A 21735-nucleotide genomic window follows, 5' to 3' on the forward strand; every position below is an offset into this window, starting at 1 on the left:
GAGAGAGGCCCAGCCTCGTACCGGAGTTCAAACGGTTCCCTTGCCCAGACTGTGCCACCAACAAAATCAAACAGAGAGTTAGGATTCTGTAAGAAGGGGGTGTATTGCAACCGCTGCTTTCAAGGGCTAGAGTCCACCTTCTCGGCTGGATCAAGAATCAACCTTAATGTGAAAGTATTCATATCCATGAGCCTTGGGGGAGAGTAGCTGGGTGGGTCAAAAGATTCTACCATGAAATGCAAGCACTGGCATTTCTAAGCCGCCAAGGCAGGGCTCCCAGTCAGAGAAACTCTGCAGGAACGTTCCCCAGAATGTACTAACAAGAGCTGCGAGTTTGCAAAGGTTACTTGCCTCTAACCCCCACCCTTCAAGCGCTGTCGGGTTTCAGGCGCAATGGCTGAATGGAGCTTGCTCTGCATCTTATTCTGAGGCCTGGATCCAAGACGTGGATAGCTCAATGACACTGGTATGTCAAGGGGGAAGGGAGAAGGTTAGTTCACTCAGGAAAAACAAACTTGACTTCCAACCATGCTGGGAAATACTGGTCGTTTGATAGATGGGAAGGTGGCTGCTTCCGATCCCTCTTCATGGGAGAGGCAGCCCAAGGATTGCCTGTGTTCATGCTGACAGGAAAGGCTCCCTTTGCTCCTTTGTTTTAATAACAAACGGGCGAGAAGGGTCCTGCCTGGAATTCCTAAGGAACCTTCAGAATTTTTCTTGGATCAGACAAAAGTCGAAAAGGGGATCATTGGCCCTCCTTGCTTGATCAGTCAGATGGAAGTGCCTTCCATTTAAGTTGAAAGCTTACATTAAAATATAAGAGTGAGTCTTCAAGGTGCCACATGCTTTGCTTTGTTTCTGTGGAGTCCATTGAAGGAGATCTCTTCGTGGAGAGTGAAGGGTGATTTGCACTTTTATTATCGGGCCCTCCTGGCTGTCTTTGAGCTTCTTCCTCAGCATAACCTTGATGCAAAACCAGGCATGTGAGCACTTTATTGTCCTAGAAAGGTACTCAGGAACTTCCAAGAGAATGCTGTTGTCCCTGCCGTGTGTATACACGTGGCTTTGCTTTATTGTGATATGCCTAGTGAATTCCCAGTGTGGTGCGATGGACAAGAGTGACCAAGTAGGCCTCAGAAGGCCTGGGTCGGAATCCCCGCTCGGCCATGGAAACTCACTGGGAGAGTGTAACTGGTCAAGCTACTCCTTAAACATCTCACTCACCTCGAAAGCCCTCTTAGGGTCTCTCTAGATCAGTTCTGACTTGATGGCACAGAACACAAACTCAACAGCTCTGATCAGATGCATTTATCCACGAAGGTTTCCCTTGAAGTGTGACCGTTAAGTCTTTAAGATGCTGCAGCAATTTTTATTTGTTTCCTTTTGTCTGGAAAGGAGGCCAGCGTTGAACATGGCTGCTTTGGGCTTATGGTGGCCAGCCTTTCATTCAGGCAGCAGCCGCCGCTACTGCCCAGGCCTGGCCTTTTCCGCCCGCCTGACCCTGTCATCGGAGCGACCTTGTGAAAATGCCTCCTTGCCCCCGGGTGACTGAGCGAGCGGCTCCTTCTGTTAAGCTGTTGGTGTTTCTTGCAGGACAACTGTGCTCCTTTGCTCCGCTATGTGTCTCACTCCGAATTCAAAGATCTTCTTTTGCCGGCTCTGCAGAAGTCTCTGCTCCGAAGCCCTGAGAACGCCATCGAAAGTGAGTAGCTGGTGGATGATGGCAGGGTAGGCGGTGAAAGGAAGGAAGGCTGCCATGGGTGGATTGGGTCCCACTGAGATCCACTGACCAGCCCTTCTGCGCTGGGAGTTGCAATGCCTGTGGCTGGGTTAAGAGAAGTGACGCTAGATTCTTGGTGTTTACCTGGGTGCAGATCAGCTTGAATTATACAGTGCCAGAATCAGACCGGTTGCTGCCCGTGGAATTGCAATGAACCACTTTTATTTTATGAACTGCTGGATAGCTCAGTGGTTGAGGAATGTGGTTACCAAGCCAAAGGTGCCGGGCATTCAATTTCCTACTGTGCTCCATTGACAGGGGCTGGACTAGATGCTTCATAGGGTCCCTTCCAGCTCTGTAACTGTAAGATTATTGTGATTAACATTCAGTGGGACAGGAAGGCCAATATCTTATTGAGCAACTGTTGGGTGGAAAATCTTGCCAGCACCGTAAAGCAGGACTGTTGCCTCTTGGGCCAGTATTGCTTTTGCACAAAGCAGTCCACCCTCTGATGACACGACAGCAGCATTTCCTGCACGTGGTGCGAACGTGCATAACTGTGCCGGCAAGATTTGTTGGTGAAACATCAGCTGACGTGTACAGGTTGTAGGGAGTTGAAGGGCAAATGGACACTGGGATGGTTGTGCAGTTAGAAAAATGGATTCAAAACTAGTCAGGCTATGCATTGGAGGTGAAGTGTTAGGATGGAAGTCTATGATGGCGTGAGCGTGCAGGCGTCTTTGCAGGTGCTTTTAAAGCATTCCAGGTTGTCGTGAAATAAGGGGAAAAGACAGGATTTGAGAGGTACAGATTTTGGCAGCTCAGCTTTGATAAGGCAACTGAATAGGTAAACCACTTGGTTACTGAACTAAGGTGGCAGATGAGGACCTGCTGCCACTTGTAAACAATACCAGGTTTAAAGAGTACAAATTTTCTGCTTCAAAGAAGAAATCTCTGTACCCCAAGGACTAATCAAACTGTGGGCCTTGCTGGAGCCTATTAACCCAGAAGGCAAAGAAAAAAGACATGCATATTATTTAACGGCAGTCTTGAAATGTGGACACTTACAGGTCTGTGTGTGTAGAGTTATTTCAAGGAAGTTCTTTGGGTTATTTCTGTCCTCCTCCTTTCGCAGAACTCACTGATTTAAAGAGGCCATTCACCCCATAGTTTCTAGCCATAAACCAATTCCTGGATGCTTTATGAGGTCATTATTTTTCTCTTGGCAAGTGCTAAAGTTGACAAAATTAACACTTTCTTGCAATCTTCTCTTGATTTTAGCAATTTCCTGTTTGTTGGCCTCCGTGACCCTCGACCTCAGCCAGTACGCCCTGGACATCGTGAAAGGACTGGCCAGTAAGTCCCCTTGTTTCTGGATACTTGGTTTGGAGACTAGAGAAAATTCCTGTCTGCTCTAGGGTTGGAGAATGAACCTTTGCCCTGCTACACATAATAGTGACAAATCCTGTAATTCTTTACCATGGGCCAAGCTGGTTGCAGCTTTGGAAGAGCTGAAGTGCCAAAACTTAATTTGACTTTTGACTTGTGCTTAGAGCTTGGTAATGCTAGTTTTCCGGGCTACAACTCCTAGAATCTCCACACCCAGCATGGCCAGAGGGTTGTCACCCAGAAGTAGAAAGCCAGCAAAAAGAGCTAGCATGGGTTGCGTGACTCTTCTTCGGTGATTATAAAACCTGATAAGATTCTGACATTTCTGGTGAAAACATTGAACCCAGGGTTTATTTTTTGGTTTTGACTTTACCCTACGAAGCCCTTACCAGTTTGAGACGGCTCCACTTGTCAGAGCATCCTTTCGTTAGAACGTCAGCCCACGCCACCCGATCCTCACAAGGCCTTGCTCTTATGGGTTGGCATGGCAAGAGAGGGAAAGAAGGTCTTGACACCAAATTGAGCCTCCTCGGTTGTGGCACCTTCCATATGGAATACATTCCCATTAGGATTTCGGCAGGCGTCCTCCCTCCCAACTTTCAAGAGGATACTAAAAACCTTGCCTAAAAAAAAGCTTTCAAGGTCATCCTCCCCTAAGCTTTCTATGTATATGAGTCACCTGGTTCCACCATTTTTAAAGCTTTTAAATTTTAGATTTTAAGCTTAGAAAAAGCTTGATTGTTGGTTCATTCCCAGTTAATCCGTGTAATGTTTTCTTCGTGGTGCTGGGGAATTGCGATTTGTTTCTTTATTGTCTACTGCCCAGAGTGGTCACTAAGTTGGGCAGTATCCAAGTACCTTTAATAAATCAATAAATCATAATAAAGGAGACTCTGGTGACTTGGAGATTTCTAGGCATGGAAATCCCTTTCTTAAAATGGAAAAACAGATAGATGTTTATTTTAGTACAGTAAGGACCCCTGTGTCCATGAGGGATCAGTTGCAAGCCCTCCGCGGATACTGAAAAAGCAGCTTTTGAAACCTATATACTGTGCCTGTGTGGACAATAACCGAGGCTTGCTGTTGACAAGAAGACTCGGCAAGATCTGGGAGACTAGGCAAAATGGCGGCAAGTTACCAATACAGCATATGTTCTGGTTCCCTCTAGTGGCCAGTTCTGGTAATTACATCATAAAAACCACGTACAGTGGTGCCTCGCTTAGCGAGGTTAATCCGTTCCGGATTAACCCTCGCTCAGCGAATCCATCGTTAAGTGAAACGAAAAAGTCCATAGGAACGTATTAAAACTGATTTAATACGTTCCTATGGACTTAAAGCTCACCATTCTGTGAGTTTTCTCCATTGCGGCAGCCATTTTCGATGCCTCGTTAGCGAGGCAAAACAGCGGTCGCCATTTTGTTTTAGCTGCGGCCATTTTGGAACCGCCGATCAGCTGTTCACTATGCTTTGATCGCGTCCGCGCGATCATCGCATAGCGAAAAAGCCCATAGGGGCCATCGCTGAGCGAACGCTCCAGCGATGGCCCGGGACCCATCGTTGTGCGGTTTCATCACATAGCGAAGCGTTCGCTATGTGAGGCACCACTGTATTTCTGGTTTTTTTAATTCAATATTTTTAATATTTTCAGACTGTGGCTAAGTGAAACCATGGGGGTCCTACCATACTTGGGTGAAAAACAGGTTTTGGTGCTTACAATGGGAAACCCGACTTGTGGGTCTCATATTGCATATCCTTGATGTAGGGTCATTATTAACAAGCCTGAATCTTCCTCACAGAATAACTGGGGAATTGAAAATGCACATTGATTTTGCCAAGAGATGAACTAGGGTGTCGACATCTTCTTAGTATCGCATCCTCCTGCCCCAGTGCTCACAAGAGAAATCTGTGGCTGAATTCCAGCCATAAGTTACAACTGAGTAAGCCCATTGAATCTGTGAGGATTTGGTGAGTCAACACTTGCGCAAGTTCCATTGATTTGATGGGCCTGCTCTAGCTGCAACTTACTGTTGGGTTTCAGTCTGTGAATATCCCACGCCCTGAGATTCTTAGTGTTTCTTGTGTGGTTTTCAGGCCAGTTGAAATCTAACAGTTCTCAGCTGATGGACGAAGCCATCGTTGCGTTGAAGAATTTGGCTCGGCAGTGCAGTGACCCCTTCACGGTGGAGTCCCTCGGGAGGCACCTGTTTGCCATTTTGGGTGGTGAGTGGCTTTTTCCTTTGAAGCAAGACTTTTGTGCTTCCCTCTCTGTTGACTTGGCTTGTTTTTGCAACCTTTGCACCACTTAGAACCACTGATCCTTGCGTGTCTCTTTCGTTGTGCCTTTAACCTCTCCTTGCGGAACGCGGTGTTAACTGATTTGTGAACTGATTCAGGAATAGGGTAAAGTTAACTGGATTATTAAAAAAGTATATATCTGTATTATGCATGGTTTTTATCTCTTCTCTTTTCTGTATAATTTGGTGCAGAAATCGGTTAGGTTGCAGTGCCAGAACCGCTTGGCACCGGCCACTGATTTTATCACCACTGCTAATATATAATGGTTCTCTGTGATGCACAAAGGTGCAGGAACACACACACACACCCTGTGATCTAGAGTAAGGGTTCTAGATGTTCCTTGGGTCCTCAGATGTTCTTGGACTAAAATTCCCAGAAGTGCAGTACTGCTATCAACTATCAAGAACTGAGCTAAATAGGCTACTTTCTGCTTTGGGAATTATTGCTCTAAGAATAATTTGATCATCATTTATAATAAGTCAAAAGTGCTGGTGTTCTCTAAAGCTCGTAAACAATATAGATGGACCTTCTAGGGCAGTGGTGTCGAACTGTGGCCCTCCAGATGTTCTTGGCCTTCAACTCCCAGAAATCCTGGCCAGCAGAGGTGGTGCTGGCCAGCAGAGGTGGTGCTGAAGGCTTCTGGGAGTTGAAGGCCAAGAACATCTGGAGGGCCACAGTTCGACACCACTGTTCTAGGGTGATGCCATTAAGCAAGTGGCCAGCACAAACTCTGCAATGCAACTGCAGAACACAGGATTTTGGGTAGAACAGTGAAGGATGGTGACTAATTCAGCTAGTTCTAGTCAGCAGCAGATCCTAAGTTTTTTCCTACATGCAAGGGGGTCAATATATCCCTTCTGCTATTCAAATTTGTAAGGCCAAGATTCTGGACCAACTTATGGCATCTATTTGGATACTGTGATTCAGTGACCAAGTCAAAAATTTTCAATCTGCCTTCTTTAAGGAAACTCTTGGGCCTTCCCTCTTGTGTGGGTTTTGCTGCCATCAATCTGGATCTGGGCATTCAATCAGTAGAATGTGAGGCATGGATCGCGGCCTTTAAATGGTGGCTACATATACACTTTCTAGCAGTCCCAGGTAGTTTTCTCTCTCTACTGCTTTAGGATATCTATATCACCCAGTAGTTAAGAGAGATGGAGAAGCTATTTGAATTAGGTCTCTCAGTAGAAAATGTGGGTAGTTATGATTAAGGTAAAGGTAAAGGTTCCCCTTTACCCCTTGACAATTTTTGTCCAGTCGTGTCCGACTCTAGGGGGCGGCGCTCATCCCGCTCTTCAAGCCATAGAGCCAGCATTTTGTCCTAAGACAATCTTTCTGTGGTCACATGGCCAGTGTGATTTAGACACGGAACACTGTTTACCTTCCCACCGAGGTGGCCCCTATTTATCTACTTGCATTTGCATGCTTTCGAACCGCTAGGTTGGCGGGAGCTGGGACAGGCGACGGGTGCTCATTCCATCGCGTAGATTCGAACTTACGACTGCTGGTCTTCTGACCCTGCAGCACAGGCTTCTACGGTTTAGCCCACAGCGCCACCACGTAACCCAGAAGGTTAAATCCCTTGTTGTTCAGAGATTAATAGACTTTGACCTACAGCAGTTAAGAACGGCAGCTAATAAACGCTGCTCTCCACTGATCTCCAATAAAATTAATAACTATGGACTCTTCATTGTTCCATACTTATATGCATTGTCCATTCCAAAATAAAGGAGAGCATTCATGTTAGCCCGCTTTAATGTATTGCCATCACCTATACTAGATGAGCGATTTAGGGAACTTCCATTTAATGATCGAACTTGTCCTTGTGGAAAGGAGGATATCGAATCAGTTGAACATGTTATTTTTCACCGCAGAATGTATGATGATTGTAAAAAGAAGCTAATTTCTCCACTAATAGGTGTCTCTCTGCACGGTAGCCCAGCAGATTTGTTACTGTCCTGCTTAGAGGGTGCATCCCCTTATATTACTGATTTAGGGTGTCTAAATTATTTTTTGATTGCTATGAGAATTAGAGAGGAAATGTTGTAATCACCCCGAAAGAAGGTTTTATATACTACATATAAGAGTTTTTTCTGTATGTTCTATAAGGTTTTTTTAATATATAATCTTGCCGGTCTTGTGACTGTAATAAAAAAATGATGATCATGAAATATCCGAGAAACCTTCACCACTGGCCAGGATTTGTGGGAGTTTTAGTCCAGGAACACCTGGGGACTCAAGGTTGGGAACCCCTGCTCTATAGAATGTCTCCACTGGGGTCTTTAGTGCAGGTCACAACCTCCCATTCCAGGTAGAAAAAAAAAGTTGCATTATTTTTTTTCTGGTTTGTGTGCTGTGGAGAGAATTCGACAACATAATGTTGAATGAATGAATGAAAATATTTTTACCCAGCTTTTCTCCTTTAAAAAAAAAGGAGTCTGAAGGCAGCTTACGTCATTAAAAGACAATATTTAAAACTAAAAATAGTAGGTATACAAATAAAAAAAAGGACCAGACAAATACCACACAAATACCTCCCACCAAGTTCTACCCGTGTCACTCGAGCGAGCCAGGAGGTGAGGCTGAGGAGCCTAACGCTGAGGGAGGCCCGGAAGGAGAAGACAAGAAATCGGGCCTTCTCGGCGGTGGCTCCTCGCCTCTGGAACAATCTACCTCCTGGGATTTGTGGGGCTTCCTCACTGGGTATCTTTAAGAAGCAATTGAAGACATGGATGTTTCAGCAGGCCTTTCCTCCAGACAATTCCTGATGTTTCTTTTCTTTTCCGCTCCACTTGGTTTCTATTTTTGTAAAGTTTTTATTATTTAAGTTGTTGTATGTATGTATACTTTCATTACCTGATGTTAGCCGCCTAGAGTGGTCCTGAGTTGGCTAGATAGGCGGGATATAAATAAAATAAATAATAATAATAAAATGGTAAACAAAAGCAACACCAAAAATGCATTCGAAGCAGTAAGCGGGCACGGCCATCCATTAAACACCCCCCCCCCAAAAAAACTTAGGCAGCCGGTCATCTGTCGCTTTGCTGCCAACTTGCTAGGGATGACTTTGCGTCCTCTACCCCATCCTTCTCCTGGGCCATGTCCTTCTGCTCTGGGCCTCTTCTTCCGACTCTGTGAGCATCCACAGTGGGCGTTTTGCTTAACTTGATCCAGTCTGTTATGATCAAGGTTCCCGCTAAGCTGGGCGCGCACACGCACGACTCTGCTTCCCTCCACCCAGTGGTCTTCCTCCTCTGTGCAGCAGTTGCGTTAGGTTCCAGTCTCTACAGAACCCAACTCGCGGGGAGGAGGAGTCGCGCAGCGGGGCCTGAACCTTAGAGGACGTGCTGGTTAGGATACACAAAAAAGCAAGCCAAAATGAAATGTCTGCCCTTCGTACCATCCTGAACACATGAACCCGTCTGGTTCTGGAAGCTAAGCAGGGTCAAGCCTGGCAGACTCTTGGATGGGAGGCCAAGAGGGAAAACGAACGGATTTCCTGACAGTGCAAAGAGGGAGCCCTTTCTAAACCTCTGGAACGTGTTTCTAACAGTCAAGAGTGGACTGTCAGGAAGCTGGGGTCTCACTCAGGAGAAGGCTGCTTCTTGTTTTGGGATGCTGTGGACACTGACGTCCATTCAGCAGAGCGGGATTTACTCATGTGCCGAAGTGGAGGAGGCTGTGCACTTAGTGGGCGAAGCTGGTCTTCCTCCCGACTTCGCGATAACCCTGCTTATTTTCTGACGGTTCCATCTTTTCCTGTTTTTTAGGTGCTGAGGGCAAGCTGACCGTTGTGGCGCAGAAAGTCAGTGTCCTCTCAGGTAAGGATACCAGGCGAGACCAGTCAGAGCGACTGCCTGCTCGGTTTTTATTAAGAATGTCTAGTAAAACATTTAGTCCAAAATTATTATCACGTTGCTGGTATTCATTCAGGTGATGGGTGCAGGTCATGTGGGAGGTAGGGGAATATAGTAGTACTTTTTATTCTAAATTTGGGCTTCTCTCTGTTTTTAGGGATTGGCAGTTGCAGCCATCATGCCGTTTCTGGGTCATCCAATCAAGTTGTCAGTGGAACCATGACGGAACTTTTCATCCCTTTTCTTCAGCAGGAAGGTAAGGATCTTTCTCTTTCTCCTTTCCTTCTCTCTTAAGATGTAACTGAGATCTTTCTGCTAAAAAATAAAAAATAAAAAAAATTGAGGGGCTCGCGATAGCCAGGCACACGCACACCCCAACACAAAACTAAAAAACAGACAAAAGCTCAAGACAAGAAGTAAATGAAAATCTAGGAGTCTTAGTAAAACACCCCATTAGAAAGACAGGGTTTGTTTGTTTGTTGTACCGATGACTGGGGGTGTCTAGGCAGCTCCCAACGATAGCAGTAACATAAAGAACATAACATAGTCAAAATGCAATTGAATTTAAACTAAATTAAACTAAATCGGCAAACATTTAAAAAGCAGATTGAAAGCGTTAATATAAAAGGGCGATGCTCTCGGCCGCTTTTCGGTTGGCAAATTTTGAGAAAACCTGCCAAAATAAAAATGTTTTGAGGAGTTCTTGAAAGACACGGCGGTGGGGGTTTGTGTGTGTGGCTAGGCATATTTCAGGTGGTCATTCATTCTAGAGGCAGGGCGCCACCCCTGAGAAGGCCTGGTTTCTTGATCTCTCCCTTGAAGTCAGGGCCCTCAGTCTGGGAAGCGCAGGTAGGGCAGGCGGCCCTTGTTGGGTGCAATCCTTCTGCCGTGTCCTGATCATAAGGCCAAGAGGATTAATTCGACCACGTGACTTGTGGCAGTGTTGGGCAAACTTCAGCTTCACGGCCACACGTCACACTTAGCCTCATTTGGTGGACCCGTGATTCAAAAGCCTTTTGCAAGGGCGAGGTTCACTGCACCGGCAGCAGGATTCTACCCTCTCTAGTGATCTGCCAAGTAAGGATGAAATGGGAATCAGGGGTCAGAAATTTATGGGGAGAGAAAGGTGCATGAGAGAATGAGCAAGCAGGAAAGAGAGAGAGAGACAAGATGATGATGATGATCCACTTACCTGCCCAGCAGAATTTCCTTCCGGGGTGATGGTGCTGTGGCCTGTTGGTTGTGCAGTAAATGGATTGGTTGGGTAGTGGTGGGGAGTTTGGTCCTCCAGATACTGTACCACAACTCCCATCATCCCTCATCATTGGTTATGCTGTCGAAGGCTCGGAGTTGCAGCATGACAGTATCAGGACGTCCGCACCTTTTTTGGTCATTCCTGCTCGGGGAGCCTTCAGCAGAAGAGGACACTTCCTCATGCAAGCACATAGTGTTCAAGAAGTCTTCCTATTAGCTTCTGGAGACGGGGAGGAAGGGTGAATACTTGCATGTACATAGCAGCTGATTGCCACAAGTGTGGGAGGCATATAGTTTTAAGGGGTGGTGAAAACAAGATCTTGCAGTGCCTTTATGACCTGGAGATTTATTTTTATTGTGAGCTTTTGTGGATTCCAATCTATGTTTGAGGCACAGACTGTAATACGTCTCTCTCTGTGTACATACACATACAGGAAGCAGGAAGAGTTTTCTCCATAGGGTACAAAGGTGACAGTTGTTTACAGAGGTAGTTAATTGTCAAGACATTGATTATATAAACATCTTAGCAATAAGCATAGTTTTAACACTTCAAAGACAAAAGTGGTAATGAAGGTGCATTGCCTGCAGACTCATTGACTTAGCTAATTTCTCTGCTCGTTGCCAAGATACTTAGGTAATCAGTGCTTTTCAAGTCCGTTACCAGTGTTAACAATCAGTTCTCGCCAGGAATGTTGGCAAATCTTTGAGTCCAAGGCCCAGATCCGAGTCTTTGGTACCACGTCCCAGTCGCCAAGTCGGAGTCCCTATGAAAAGCAAGGTTTTTTTTCCCCAGAAAAAAAAAAGAGAGGTGGGTGGGTTCCGATTTATGACTCCGAGTCATGGGGAAAAAACTCTGAGTCGAGTCACCGGTGTGTCTTAAATCTGACTTGACAAGAAGTCCTGCTACCTGGTTCTCCCCTTCGTATCCTGCTTTACTTTGCTCCCATCCGCACAGCAGAGTGCAATCGGAATGCAAGCCTGTGGCCTCAATGTTGTATTCCAGGTGCCTCAAGCCACGGAACGCATGGGAACGCCCGCAGTCAGAAATCTGTGCGTTCTAGAGATGCCACAAACTGTTTATGGTTGCTGTTGTTGGTGAAGGTTTTGTTACACATGTTACTGTAGACTCGCCCTGCTGCATCTCAGAAAATTGCTACGATCTTACATTGTCCTGCTCCTGTAATTTCAGTGTGTATCTACCCTACATATAATGTAGTGGCCATGTTCTTTCTACGTTACATCTGTACGACAGTTCGTGAGGATTTGACCCTTTAATATCGTGGTTCCAACCTAATGAATCTTGGGACGTCATTTACTCAAATGCTAAAACGGTCTGCCTCATTTCGGACGAGTGCCTTCGCTGGCCAGGAATTCTGAGTAGTACTGTTTCAAACCACAAAACCCAAGGAGCAAGCAATGACATTTAGAGTGGGATTAAACGGCAGTAACGAGGTAGTGTGAATTCCAGGGGGCTGCAGCTGACAAGGGAGCACAATCGGCTTTCGGACACACATGCCGGTTCTGGTTTGGTCAGTTTGCTTTGCTTCTTCCGGAATTAGGATGATGACAGCACGAGGCTGGGCTTTCTGTGGTGTAACCTAAAACAAGGAGCTCATGTCCATTGCTGGTTTCGGTGGAGAATGCATGGCAGATAAAATGATTAGCATAGGCATCCTTCAGTCTCGAGAGACTATGGTAACATGCTCTGAATCGAGGAGTGTCCTCTCCAGAGCATGAAGCCTGGGTAAATTAATATGGAGGATAGGTTGTTACCCAAGCAGCAGATCCCCCCTCTCCACGTTGCTGAAATGGTCAATGGAAAGACAGGAGCCAATACAACTGGTTCCATCGACGTCGCAGGAGTTGGCAGAATGATACAAACTGCCTCTGGACTCCAGCTCTGGATTTTGCCTCGAGGTTAACTCCTGAAGCCTTTTCCATGAGTGGATATAGCCACAAGGCAGTGGAGGTTTGAAATTTGAGTTTTCCTTCTTCTAGATGGGCTGCCTTCCATGTCTGACGAGCCCCACCTACCCGGCCTGCTCTTTAATAGCATGGACGTATGATCCAACCCTTAGAACTTTCCTGCCTCCCAGATGCATGCAAATCTAGTTGGCTTTCCTATTTACCATATTAGGGCCAGAGATAGAATCAGAGAATTTGAGAAGAGTCCTGGGACACGCTCATTTAAAGCAGAAAGCCCCACCCCCAGGCCATGTGGTGGGAGAGACAAAAAGAAAGCCCAGGAAAAAAACTCAGCAAAATGTCCATGCAAACATACCTGGTCTTCAGCCTCAGCCCAGCTTTCTAGGGGAAAGCTATAATGATTATAGAATTGCATAATTTTAAAAAATATTATTATTTTTAAATTCTCTCCCCAGTCCATGAAGGCACTCTTGTGCATGCCATATCGGTCCTTGCTCTCTGGTGTCACCGCTTTACCACTGAAGTTCCCAAGAAGTTGGTCGAGTGGTTCAAGAAGGCGTTTGGCCTTAAAACCAGCACTTCGGCAGTCAGGCACGCATACCTCCAGTGCATGCTGGCGTCTTTCAAAGGTAGGATTTACTAGAGCATGGAAAATGCTACATTTTGGGATGACAGCTCCTAGAATTCTTAACAGAAACAGTAACTTTCGTAAGCTCTGGATTTATAGCCAATTCACTGGAAGTTTCCACAGGGAAGTTCCACAGCAACGCTGCTGTGAGAGTAGTGCCAAGGCTAAATAAACTTCATTGCGGAGTGAGCTTTTCTCCAAATGTTCTGTGAACCAGTTTCTACTCTTTGTGGTTAAATGCAGTAGGACACACACCCCTTCCATCCGTGGGGTCAGGATCCGCTGATTCACTTATCCGCTGCCTGAAAATGACTGGCCACCTGAGTGATGGGTTTTAAGTGGATTATTTTGACTTACTGCTTTTAAACGTGTTTTTAGTCTTGATTTCTCTCGCCGTTTTTAATATAATACTTGTTTAATTCTTTTTTTAAAAAAATATTTGCATACTTATTTAGCTTTTAAATATTATATTTTAATGGCATAAGTCACCTTGGGTACCTTTTTAAGGAGAAAGTGGAAGTATTTTGAATGGAATGAATGAGCAAATGAATGAATAGTTTATGTATGTATGTATGTATGTACGTACGTACGTACGCACGCACGCACGCACGCACGCACGCACGCACGCACGCACTTTATTTATTTGTTTTTTTGTTTGTTTGTTTGTTTGTTTGATTGATTGATTTATACCCCGCCCATCTAGTCTTCTAACCACTCTGGGCGGCTTCCAATACATACCGTATTTTTCGCTCCATAAGATGCACCTTTCCATAAGACGCACCAATTTTTTAGGAGAAGAAAACAGGAAAATATAATCTGTTTTCTTTGCTCCATAAGATGCACAGACTTTCCACCCCCCCTGTTTTGTGGGGGAAAAGTGTGTCTTATGGTGCGAAAAATACGGTATATAAAAGACATGAGTTTGGAGTAAAACCTCTACTGTTCTAACTGAGGCAGTTCCAGCAGCCTTCTTGATCTTGTAGTTCAGACTAAATCAATAAATATGAAAATCCCAGCCCTAGCAGACAGTTCCTGAGATCTCCGTGTGCCTTGTCTAAGGCTGGAGTAAGGTTCAACTACCAGACAAGCTGGATTCTGTATCTGAAACAGAGAGGGACATTGGCTTCTCCTTTGCTTCTGGCTGGACAATCTGCAGTCCAGAGCTGGTTCCTATGACGAATTCTGGATTTCCCTCTGGCTCAGACCACAAACTTCTAACTTAAGGCACCAGAGATTTTTTTTCTGCTGGGTGTGGCAGGCATTGGTCCTGCTTCACGCTCCTAAGTCCGTGTCATCCTCCGATATAAACCAGAAAGACTTCCCATTTGCAAATGTTTCTCTTTTTTCCCCCTGCAGGCAATCTACTGATGCAGGGGGTAGACTTGCTGCCAGTCCTGATCCAGACGGTGGAAAAAGCATCAGCTCAAAGCACTCAGGTCCCCCTGGTCACGGAAGGAGCTGCAGCGGCTTTGCTCCTGTGCCGGCTGTCGGTGGCCGATGCCCAAATGGGTAAGCTCTCAAGAGGGTGGAAGGAAACCTGTATCTGTTTGCATGGGAGTTGGTTTCTTTGGAATGATTTGTTCATGGGTCTTGTTTTAATCAGAGTTGTTTAATTCAGATTTCTTCTGCTCCCTTCGTCCTGCAGTCTTGGCCTTTTTCATGTTACAGAAAAAGAAAAGAAAAAAGATGGAAAGTGGACTGCGAAGGTGTAGCAAAGCTGTCAGATGAGGTTGTCATCTTAGTATAGCCAAAGCTATACTCTTTGTGGGTCCGCCTATGGAACGTGAAGGAAATTTCAGCAGGTCCAGAATACTAACTGGGGCTGGACACAAGAGTCACATGACACCCCTGTTACAGTAGCTCCACTGACTGCCAATCCATTTTCAGGCAGAATTCAGGGCGCTGATTCTCACCTATAAAAGCCCTAAAGGGCTTGGACCCAAGCTATCTTGAGAACCACGTTGCCCTTTATGAGCCTGCTCCAGTGTTGAGATCATCAGGAGAGGCCTTTCTCTCGGTTCCACCACCTCCACAGGCACATTTGGTGGTGACACAAGAGAGGGCCTTCTCTGTGGCTGCTCCCAGCCTTTGGAACTCCCTCCCACTGGAAGCCAGGCTGGCCCCATCTTTGCTGCCCTTCTGCAAGCAGGCAAAGACCCTTCTCTTCAGGCAGGCTTTCCCTGAGTGACTGGCTACCGAGTGGGGTTTTTAAGTGGATGGTTGTACTTTATTGCATTGAATATGTTTTGCCGTTGCTTATGTTTTTTGGTATTTTGTTCATTTCATCCTTCTAGTATTGTATACTTACTATAGTTAGCTTAAATACTGTCTTTTAATTGTTATAAGCTGCCTTGGATTCTTTTTAAGGAGAAACGCTGGTTAAAATATTTTTACACTCTCTCTTCCTCCCTTTATTGCTTAATTATCACATGGACTGAAATGTATTAGCTGCTCTAGACCTGTTAGTGTAGAAGAATTTGCCTGGTTTTCAGTGTGCGAGGTGTTGTAGGCGCTACTACCATTGATGGCGCCATCCCAAAACAGAACAGCAGATGGTATCCACTACCAAATCAAGATGATACATACCCAGAAGTAATTTTTTTTTTTAAATGGCGGAGACAGGAAAGCCTTCAAGCACTTTTCCCATCTGTTTAAGAATAACAAACATTGAGTCGGTGGGCTGGATTTCAGGACCCCCCCAGGTTCTGTCGCCTCCTCCAACTGTCTCGTTCTGCCTCATGGTAGGGCCGGCCAAGACTGTGGACGAATGCAAACCTAACCTTGTAAGATAGGAACCTTGTTTTTAGGGCACGTTGTGGTTTGCTTTGAAACCCTCCCCAGGACCATCTCTTTCCCTTTCCAGAGAACAAACTGAACGGCTTCTGGCAGCTCATTCTGGATGAGAAAAAGCAGATTTTTACTTCTGAGAAGTTTCTGCAAACTGCTTCAGAGGAGGGTGAGTGGTCAAGCTTGTTCCTGGTTCATCTTTTAAAACTTGCCTCCAGCCTCTGGTCAGCTTTGCAAAACCGTTCTGTGAATCCACCCGGCTGAGCGCATTGGCTCTCCTTTTTCCTCCATTCAAAAGAGAAGGGTGAGCTGTGTTGCCGGACTGACGCTCTTTGTTTTCAACCGGAAGAGTGTTTCTCCCGCAGGCAGAGCCCGGTGCCAAAGAAATACACATGGAGCGAAAGAAGAGCATACCTTTGAACAGAGGATGAGGCTAGGAATGTCTTGTCAGTTCCAAAACTGAATTCATGAAACGGTCATTTCATGCCAAAATCCACTCCTGGTTGCTAAAGAGTCTCTTCATTTTCAACAGCCTGGTTTAGATGGGAAAACAGAATCCTAGAATCATGGAATTGGAAGGGGCCTCTAAGGTCATCCAGTCCAACCCCCTGCTCAAGGCAGGAATCCAAATCAAAGCTGATCCGGCAGGTGGTTGTCCAGTTTCCTCTTTAATGGCTCCAGCATTGGAGCGCTGGTTACCTCCTGAGGCCATGGGTTCCATTGTCATACTGCTTTAACAGTTAAGAAGAGCTAGAGGTTGGGAGTTCGATTCTCCACTGTGGCTTTTTGATGGGGACTATAGTATTATACTACTCAAGAGTACTGAATCACCTCCTCCCTGCAGTTGCTGGTCTTCCATTTGTTCAGCTGCTTTTCTGGCTTCTTCTGCTGGAAAAAGGCAGCAGAAAAAGAGGACCAAACGCGAGGTGGGCGAACTGAGTAAAGGGAGACACAGCACTTGAATTAGCCAAAGCTGAGCAGCATTGTTGATGACAGGAGGACTGGAGGCTGCCCATTCATAGGCTCACCATGCATTCGTGTTGACATGATGGCATGTGGCAACACCTTCACTGGTCTTCCTCTGCCTTTCCTTCCCTTACACTCGAAGCATTTCTTTGCAAGCATAAGGACTAGAAAGTTGAATCTGTTTTTCTTTTTTTCAAAAAGAGAATACAGTGATTCTCAGGGGAAATGATGATTGGTTCCCATAGAATGGTAGTGGAATCATAGTCATCGCTGTGTGTTTTTTTTTTAAAGTTGACTTCCTTTTTTATCCCCGTCTGCAGCGATGTGCACTGTTTTACAGCTGACCGAGCGCCTCCTCTTGGATCACGAACATCGGCTTCCTGGTGCTAAAGTCCAGTATGTATTATTTGGTCTGTTTACCTTGCTCCCCAGTAAGTTCTTCAGCCGTCCTGCAACTCTTTGCTGGCCAAAATCGTATCGAGACGTCCATGTGTCGTCAGTCATTGGCTGTTGCGGGCCAGATCATGTGACTTATTAAGTTGCAGGAGCTTGTTGCCAGGATTTATGCCTAACAGGATTTTAGCCACTATTTCTTTGTCTTGCCTTTCGTCAGGGTGAGCTTGGAGCGTACGCTTTGCTCTCCCCGCCCAGCCCAAGGTCACCCTGTGAGTTTCAGGCCTCGATGGGTTTCAGAGTCTATAACTTAAGTGTTAGACCGACAGTCCAGAACACAACTACATCACGCTGGCTCCCCAGCAAGGCCTCTGATCTTGCTCACAGCGTGGCCACCTCAACGTCCTTATATATTAAATATCTGTCATGTGTAGATTTATTTATTTGCCTGTCTCTGGAGGCTAAAATGTGGAAATTGAGGCTGTCCTACTTTGGGCCCATCCTGAGAAAGCAGGATGCTTTGGAAAAGACAGTCATGCTTGGAAAATTGAATGGCAGCAGGGAAAGAGGAAGACCCAATACGAGATGGATTGAGTCCCTAAAAGAAACCACATCCTTGAGTTTACAAGAGATGAACAGGGCTGTTGAGGGCAGGGCCTCTTGGAGATGGTTCCTTCATGAGGTGTCCATAAAGGCGGAGGTGACTTGACAGCGCCTAGCAGGAACAGCTTTGTTTTTTTAAATATATTCTAGTTTTCTTTCCTGAGTGCCAGATGATGTCTATGGAGCTCTCCTTTTCCTCCCTCCTTTGTTATGCTTGCAATTATGCTATGAATTTGGTCAGGCGGGGGGAGAGATATTTCCTCTCCCTGGGTCACCCATGAGTTTCAAGGCACAGTGGAGACTAAAAGCCGGATCACCCCCAGGCCTGGCTCAGCGTTGTACTCCCTGTGCCATGTTCAAGAGGGTGGCCTTTTCCCTCGGCTTGACGGAACGGTTTTGCTTTTTCTCTTCTGCTCCCCCCCACCCCTTCTGCCTTATTTCCTGCCCCCACTTTTAGGCAGTATCACAAAGCACTCACTGCGGTCCTCCTCAGCCGGCCCTGGGGAGTCCGCCGGCTTGCCCAGCAGACGGTGAGAAAGCTCTTGTCTCCGCCTCGAGGGTTCGAACTGGCTTACGGGCTCTTGGAAGAAATGAAAACGGTTCTGGGTTCTCATAAGGTAAGAAGACCTTTAGAAAGAGGCTTGGTGTAGATCGGATCAGTGGAAAAGGGGTATAAGGAGCCTCGTGGCGCAGTCGTTAAAGGCTGGACGGCAGCTCAACAGGCCTTCTGAGGTTGGTAAATGGGGTGTCCAGGTTGCTGGGGGAGCCATTTGGAGCGTGCATAATTAAATTGTAAACTGCCCAGAGTGTGCTTTAAGCGTTAGGAGCCTGGTATATATGAACAGCCTGTTTTTAAGGGGGCTACCCTTGTCTTCCTCATCCTGGGGGGCCCCTCTGATAGACTGGACCATAATTCTCATTGTTGCTAGTCAACACAGTGGCTAGTCAAGATAGCTACTGGCTGAGAACGATGGGGGTTTTCAGCAATAGATCTAGAAGGCACCCTCCTCTCTTGGGACTCTGTGTTAAAGAGCTCCAGCAACCAGATGGGAATCTCCGATCCTAATTTGGCCCTCCTGGGATCCAGTACAGACTCCCTGAAGGTCCCCGGATAATGACGCAACCCCCTTCCTTGTGACATCACTGTCTGACGTTTTTCCACTTTTGTGTGTGTTTTTCCCCCCATTCAAAAAGACCAAAATGCCACTCTTAAAGGCTTCCTTAGTAGCAAGAAGAGATTTAATCTGAAATAGGCTGGCTGGTATTTCTGGCCCCACCCTTTTGCTCTTTGAATACAACCCCCGGGCGTAAAGTATTGGCCCTCAACCCATGATCTGGACCAGCAGTTTCAATATTTCAGTATTTTCTTATTGACTTTGGTAGATAAAACTGGATGGTCTTTAATATGGAAACTGTTGGATAGCTGTGTGGTTTAAGTCTCTGGCTGCGGATCCAGAGGTTGGGAGTTCGAATTCCCCCCCCACGGGGCCTCCTTGGCAGGGGCTGAACATCATTAATCTAAAGGCTCACTTCCAGCTCTGCCGTTCTGAGATTATTATTATTATTATTGTATTCGCGAAGGCTTTCACGGCCGGGATCTAATGGTTGTTGTGGTTTTTTCAGGCTCTTTGGCCGTGTTCTGAAGGTTGTTCTTCAGGAAGAACAACCTTCAGAACACGGCCAAAGAGCCCGAAAAACCCACAACAGCCATTATTATTATTGTTATCTAAGATTAATATGCCACAACACTTGCTGTTGCTCTAAGCTACGGACAAACGTAATTGTCCTATTAGATCTTCTTCTGTACGTTCTTAATACAAGTGCTTCATTTAAGAATAATTTGCTTCAACGTTTGCTAAATGTTACCGGTGGCTGGCATCTATACCAAAACATGAATAATCTCATCGTAATATGAGAGGCACATTGTTTAGATGAATAAAGTCATCATAAATTGCTATCCATCCTAAAGCATTAGGGGCACTTTTGATGGGCTCCCTAGGCAGGAAAGCCATGAACAAGCCAGAAAAGAAAAAAAAAGGGGAGGAAAAGTCACCAAACTCCTGCGATCCTCCCCAAATGCACATTTCAAAAAAACTGTCACCGTTTTTTTTTTACTTTTTCCTTCTAAGATATTTTTTTCCATCAGCCTGGCATTTGATTCAGGGAGTGATTCGCTCATCAGTGTCACATTCATGGTTCCTTAGGTGCTTCCCGCCGAAGCCTTGGTCACCGAGTCAGGAGAACTGTCGGAGCAGGGGAAGACGTACGTCCCTCCCCGCATCCTTCAGGAAGCCCTATGTGTGATCTCTTGCGTGTCGGGTCTTGAAGAAGATCTGGATGAGAAAGAAAAGCTGGCCTTGGAAATGCTGCTTGTAAGCAGCCACCCTTCTCTCGGTGAGTCAAGAGGGGTGTCGGCCACGAGGCGCATGAGTGTCGCCTCTTGAGCGAGGATCTCTGGTAAAGCTGCCTTTTGCTTCTCTTCCAGTGGCCGTGCAGCCAGGCCTTTGGCCCGCTCTCCTCCTCAAGATGAAGCTGGAGTACGAGGGCTTCATCACCAAGTATCTGGAAAGGATATTTGATCGGATCTTCGCCCAAAGACCTGTGACGAAGGTGAATTAAGTCACTCCTGGTGTCAGCTGCTCAAGGGTGATTGGCAGAAAGAAGAGGACACAGCCTTAGCTAGTTCAGATGGGGGGTGCATTGAATTCTGTATTGTCTTTGTCTGCTGGTTTCAGGCTTGCCAAGGTCTCTTCTTGATCTGCTGCTTGAGATTTTAATGGGGAGATGCTGAACTCCTGTTGCATAACGGAGACCGAATTGTCCCAGATCCCCGGGACATCCTGTGGGTTGACCTCCTTCCTTCTCTCCTTACATATGGGAACTATCTCAGTTTTCCTGTCTATAAAATGGGAGGAATGGTGATCTGTGTCACTCATGAATACAACGCAGCTGAAATTAAAGCAGTGCTATATAAAAAAAAACAGGTCTTGGAAACATACTTTTTAGAGGCAGGGAGGCCAAGAATCTCTTAGCCAGCATGGTCACAAAATTCTGGAAGTTGTAGTGCACAAAAGTTACTTTTCTGAGTTCTGATAAGGGTTACTCTAAATGATAACGACAACACAGTTGCTTTAGGCAAGCTTCTTTTCTCATTTTCAGTGCAAAATGGAGATAACAAGCCTTCTTTAAATCTTCATGGTAAGCGTTACAAAGAGAGATCGTTTTTAGAACCACTTACCTGGGACTTACGGGGTACCCCGATCTTTCATGTACATTCTCATTTATCTTTACAGCACCCCTATAAGATAGGTTCTGTATTCTTACCATCGTATAAGGGAGGTAAGACCTCGAATGTGAACCAGGAAAATTGGAACTCATACCAGAGCTACTCTATATGTTGGCATACCCGTTGAAACAATAGATATTTTGGTACAGAATGGTCACCCACCTCACTAGGAAAAAGAACAGGTTTTTTCAAGTTATAGTTGTAGAAGGGGTAGCCATGTTAGTCTGAACAGGCATTATATCCATGAAAGCGCACATTAAAAATGTAGACGTTAGTCTTTAAGGTACTACCATGTTTTTGTCTTTTTAAATTTTTTTATTTCTTTTACCTATAAGGTTTCTAAAGATTTTCCTTGTTGTAGTCTAGTTTTAAAGATGTAGATTTAACCCGGCAATGCCATGTCTGTATCACACAGAATTTGGAAAACATACTTTTTAGACCATAATTCCCAGAATCTTACAGCCAGGCCTGTCTCTTCTGTTGTCCAGAAGAGTACATTTTCCAGCCTCTGGCAATACATGCATTTGGGTAAAATACTGAAGGGTAACAAGGAGAGGAAGGGGTAAGGGCTGGACTGGTATGTTTTATTTATGTATTTTAGAGCTTGTAGACTGCCTGATTTAGTGGAACA

The 21735-nt window shown here is 45.7% G+C and overlaps 1 protein-coding gene across 1 annotated transcript in view; it reads left to right on the forward strand.

Moving 5' to 3' along the window:
- Positions 1 to 21735, forward strand: part of GCN1 (GCN1 activator of EIF2AK4) — a 95693-nt gene that overhangs the window by 10325 nt on the left and 63633 nt on the right. The window contains exons 9-20 of the mRNA XM_072983399.2: positions 1594 to 1702; positions 3002 to 3076; positions 5201 to 5329; positions 9175 to 9225; positions 9419 to 9517; positions 12897 to 13070; positions 14426 to 14578; positions 15933 to 16025; positions 17143 to 17218; positions 18276 to 18435; positions 20023 to 20212; positions 20304 to 20428. Coding sequence (XP_072839500.2) covers positions 1594 to 1702; positions 3002 to 3076; positions 5201 to 5329; positions 9175 to 9225; positions 9419 to 9517; positions 12897 to 13070; positions 14426 to 14578; positions 15933 to 16025; positions 17143 to 17218; positions 18276 to 18435; positions 20023 to 20212; positions 20304 to 20428 — 1434 coding nt within the window. The remainder of the gene's footprint in view (positions 1 to 1593; positions 1703 to 3001; positions 3077 to 5200; positions 5330 to 9174; positions 9226 to 9418; positions 9518 to 12896; positions 13071 to 14425; positions 14579 to 15932; positions 16026 to 17142; positions 17219 to 18275; positions 18436 to 20022; positions 20213 to 20303; positions 20429 to 21735) is intronic.

This window comes from Pogona vitticeps, chromosome 14 (assembly GCF_051106095.1).
Source record: "Pogona vitticeps strain Pit_001003342236 chromosome 14, PviZW2.1, whole genome shotgun sequence".
Classification (NCBI taxonomy): domain Eukaryota; kingdom Metazoa; phylum Chordata; class Lepidosauria; order Squamata; family Agamidae; genus Pogona; species Pogona vitticeps.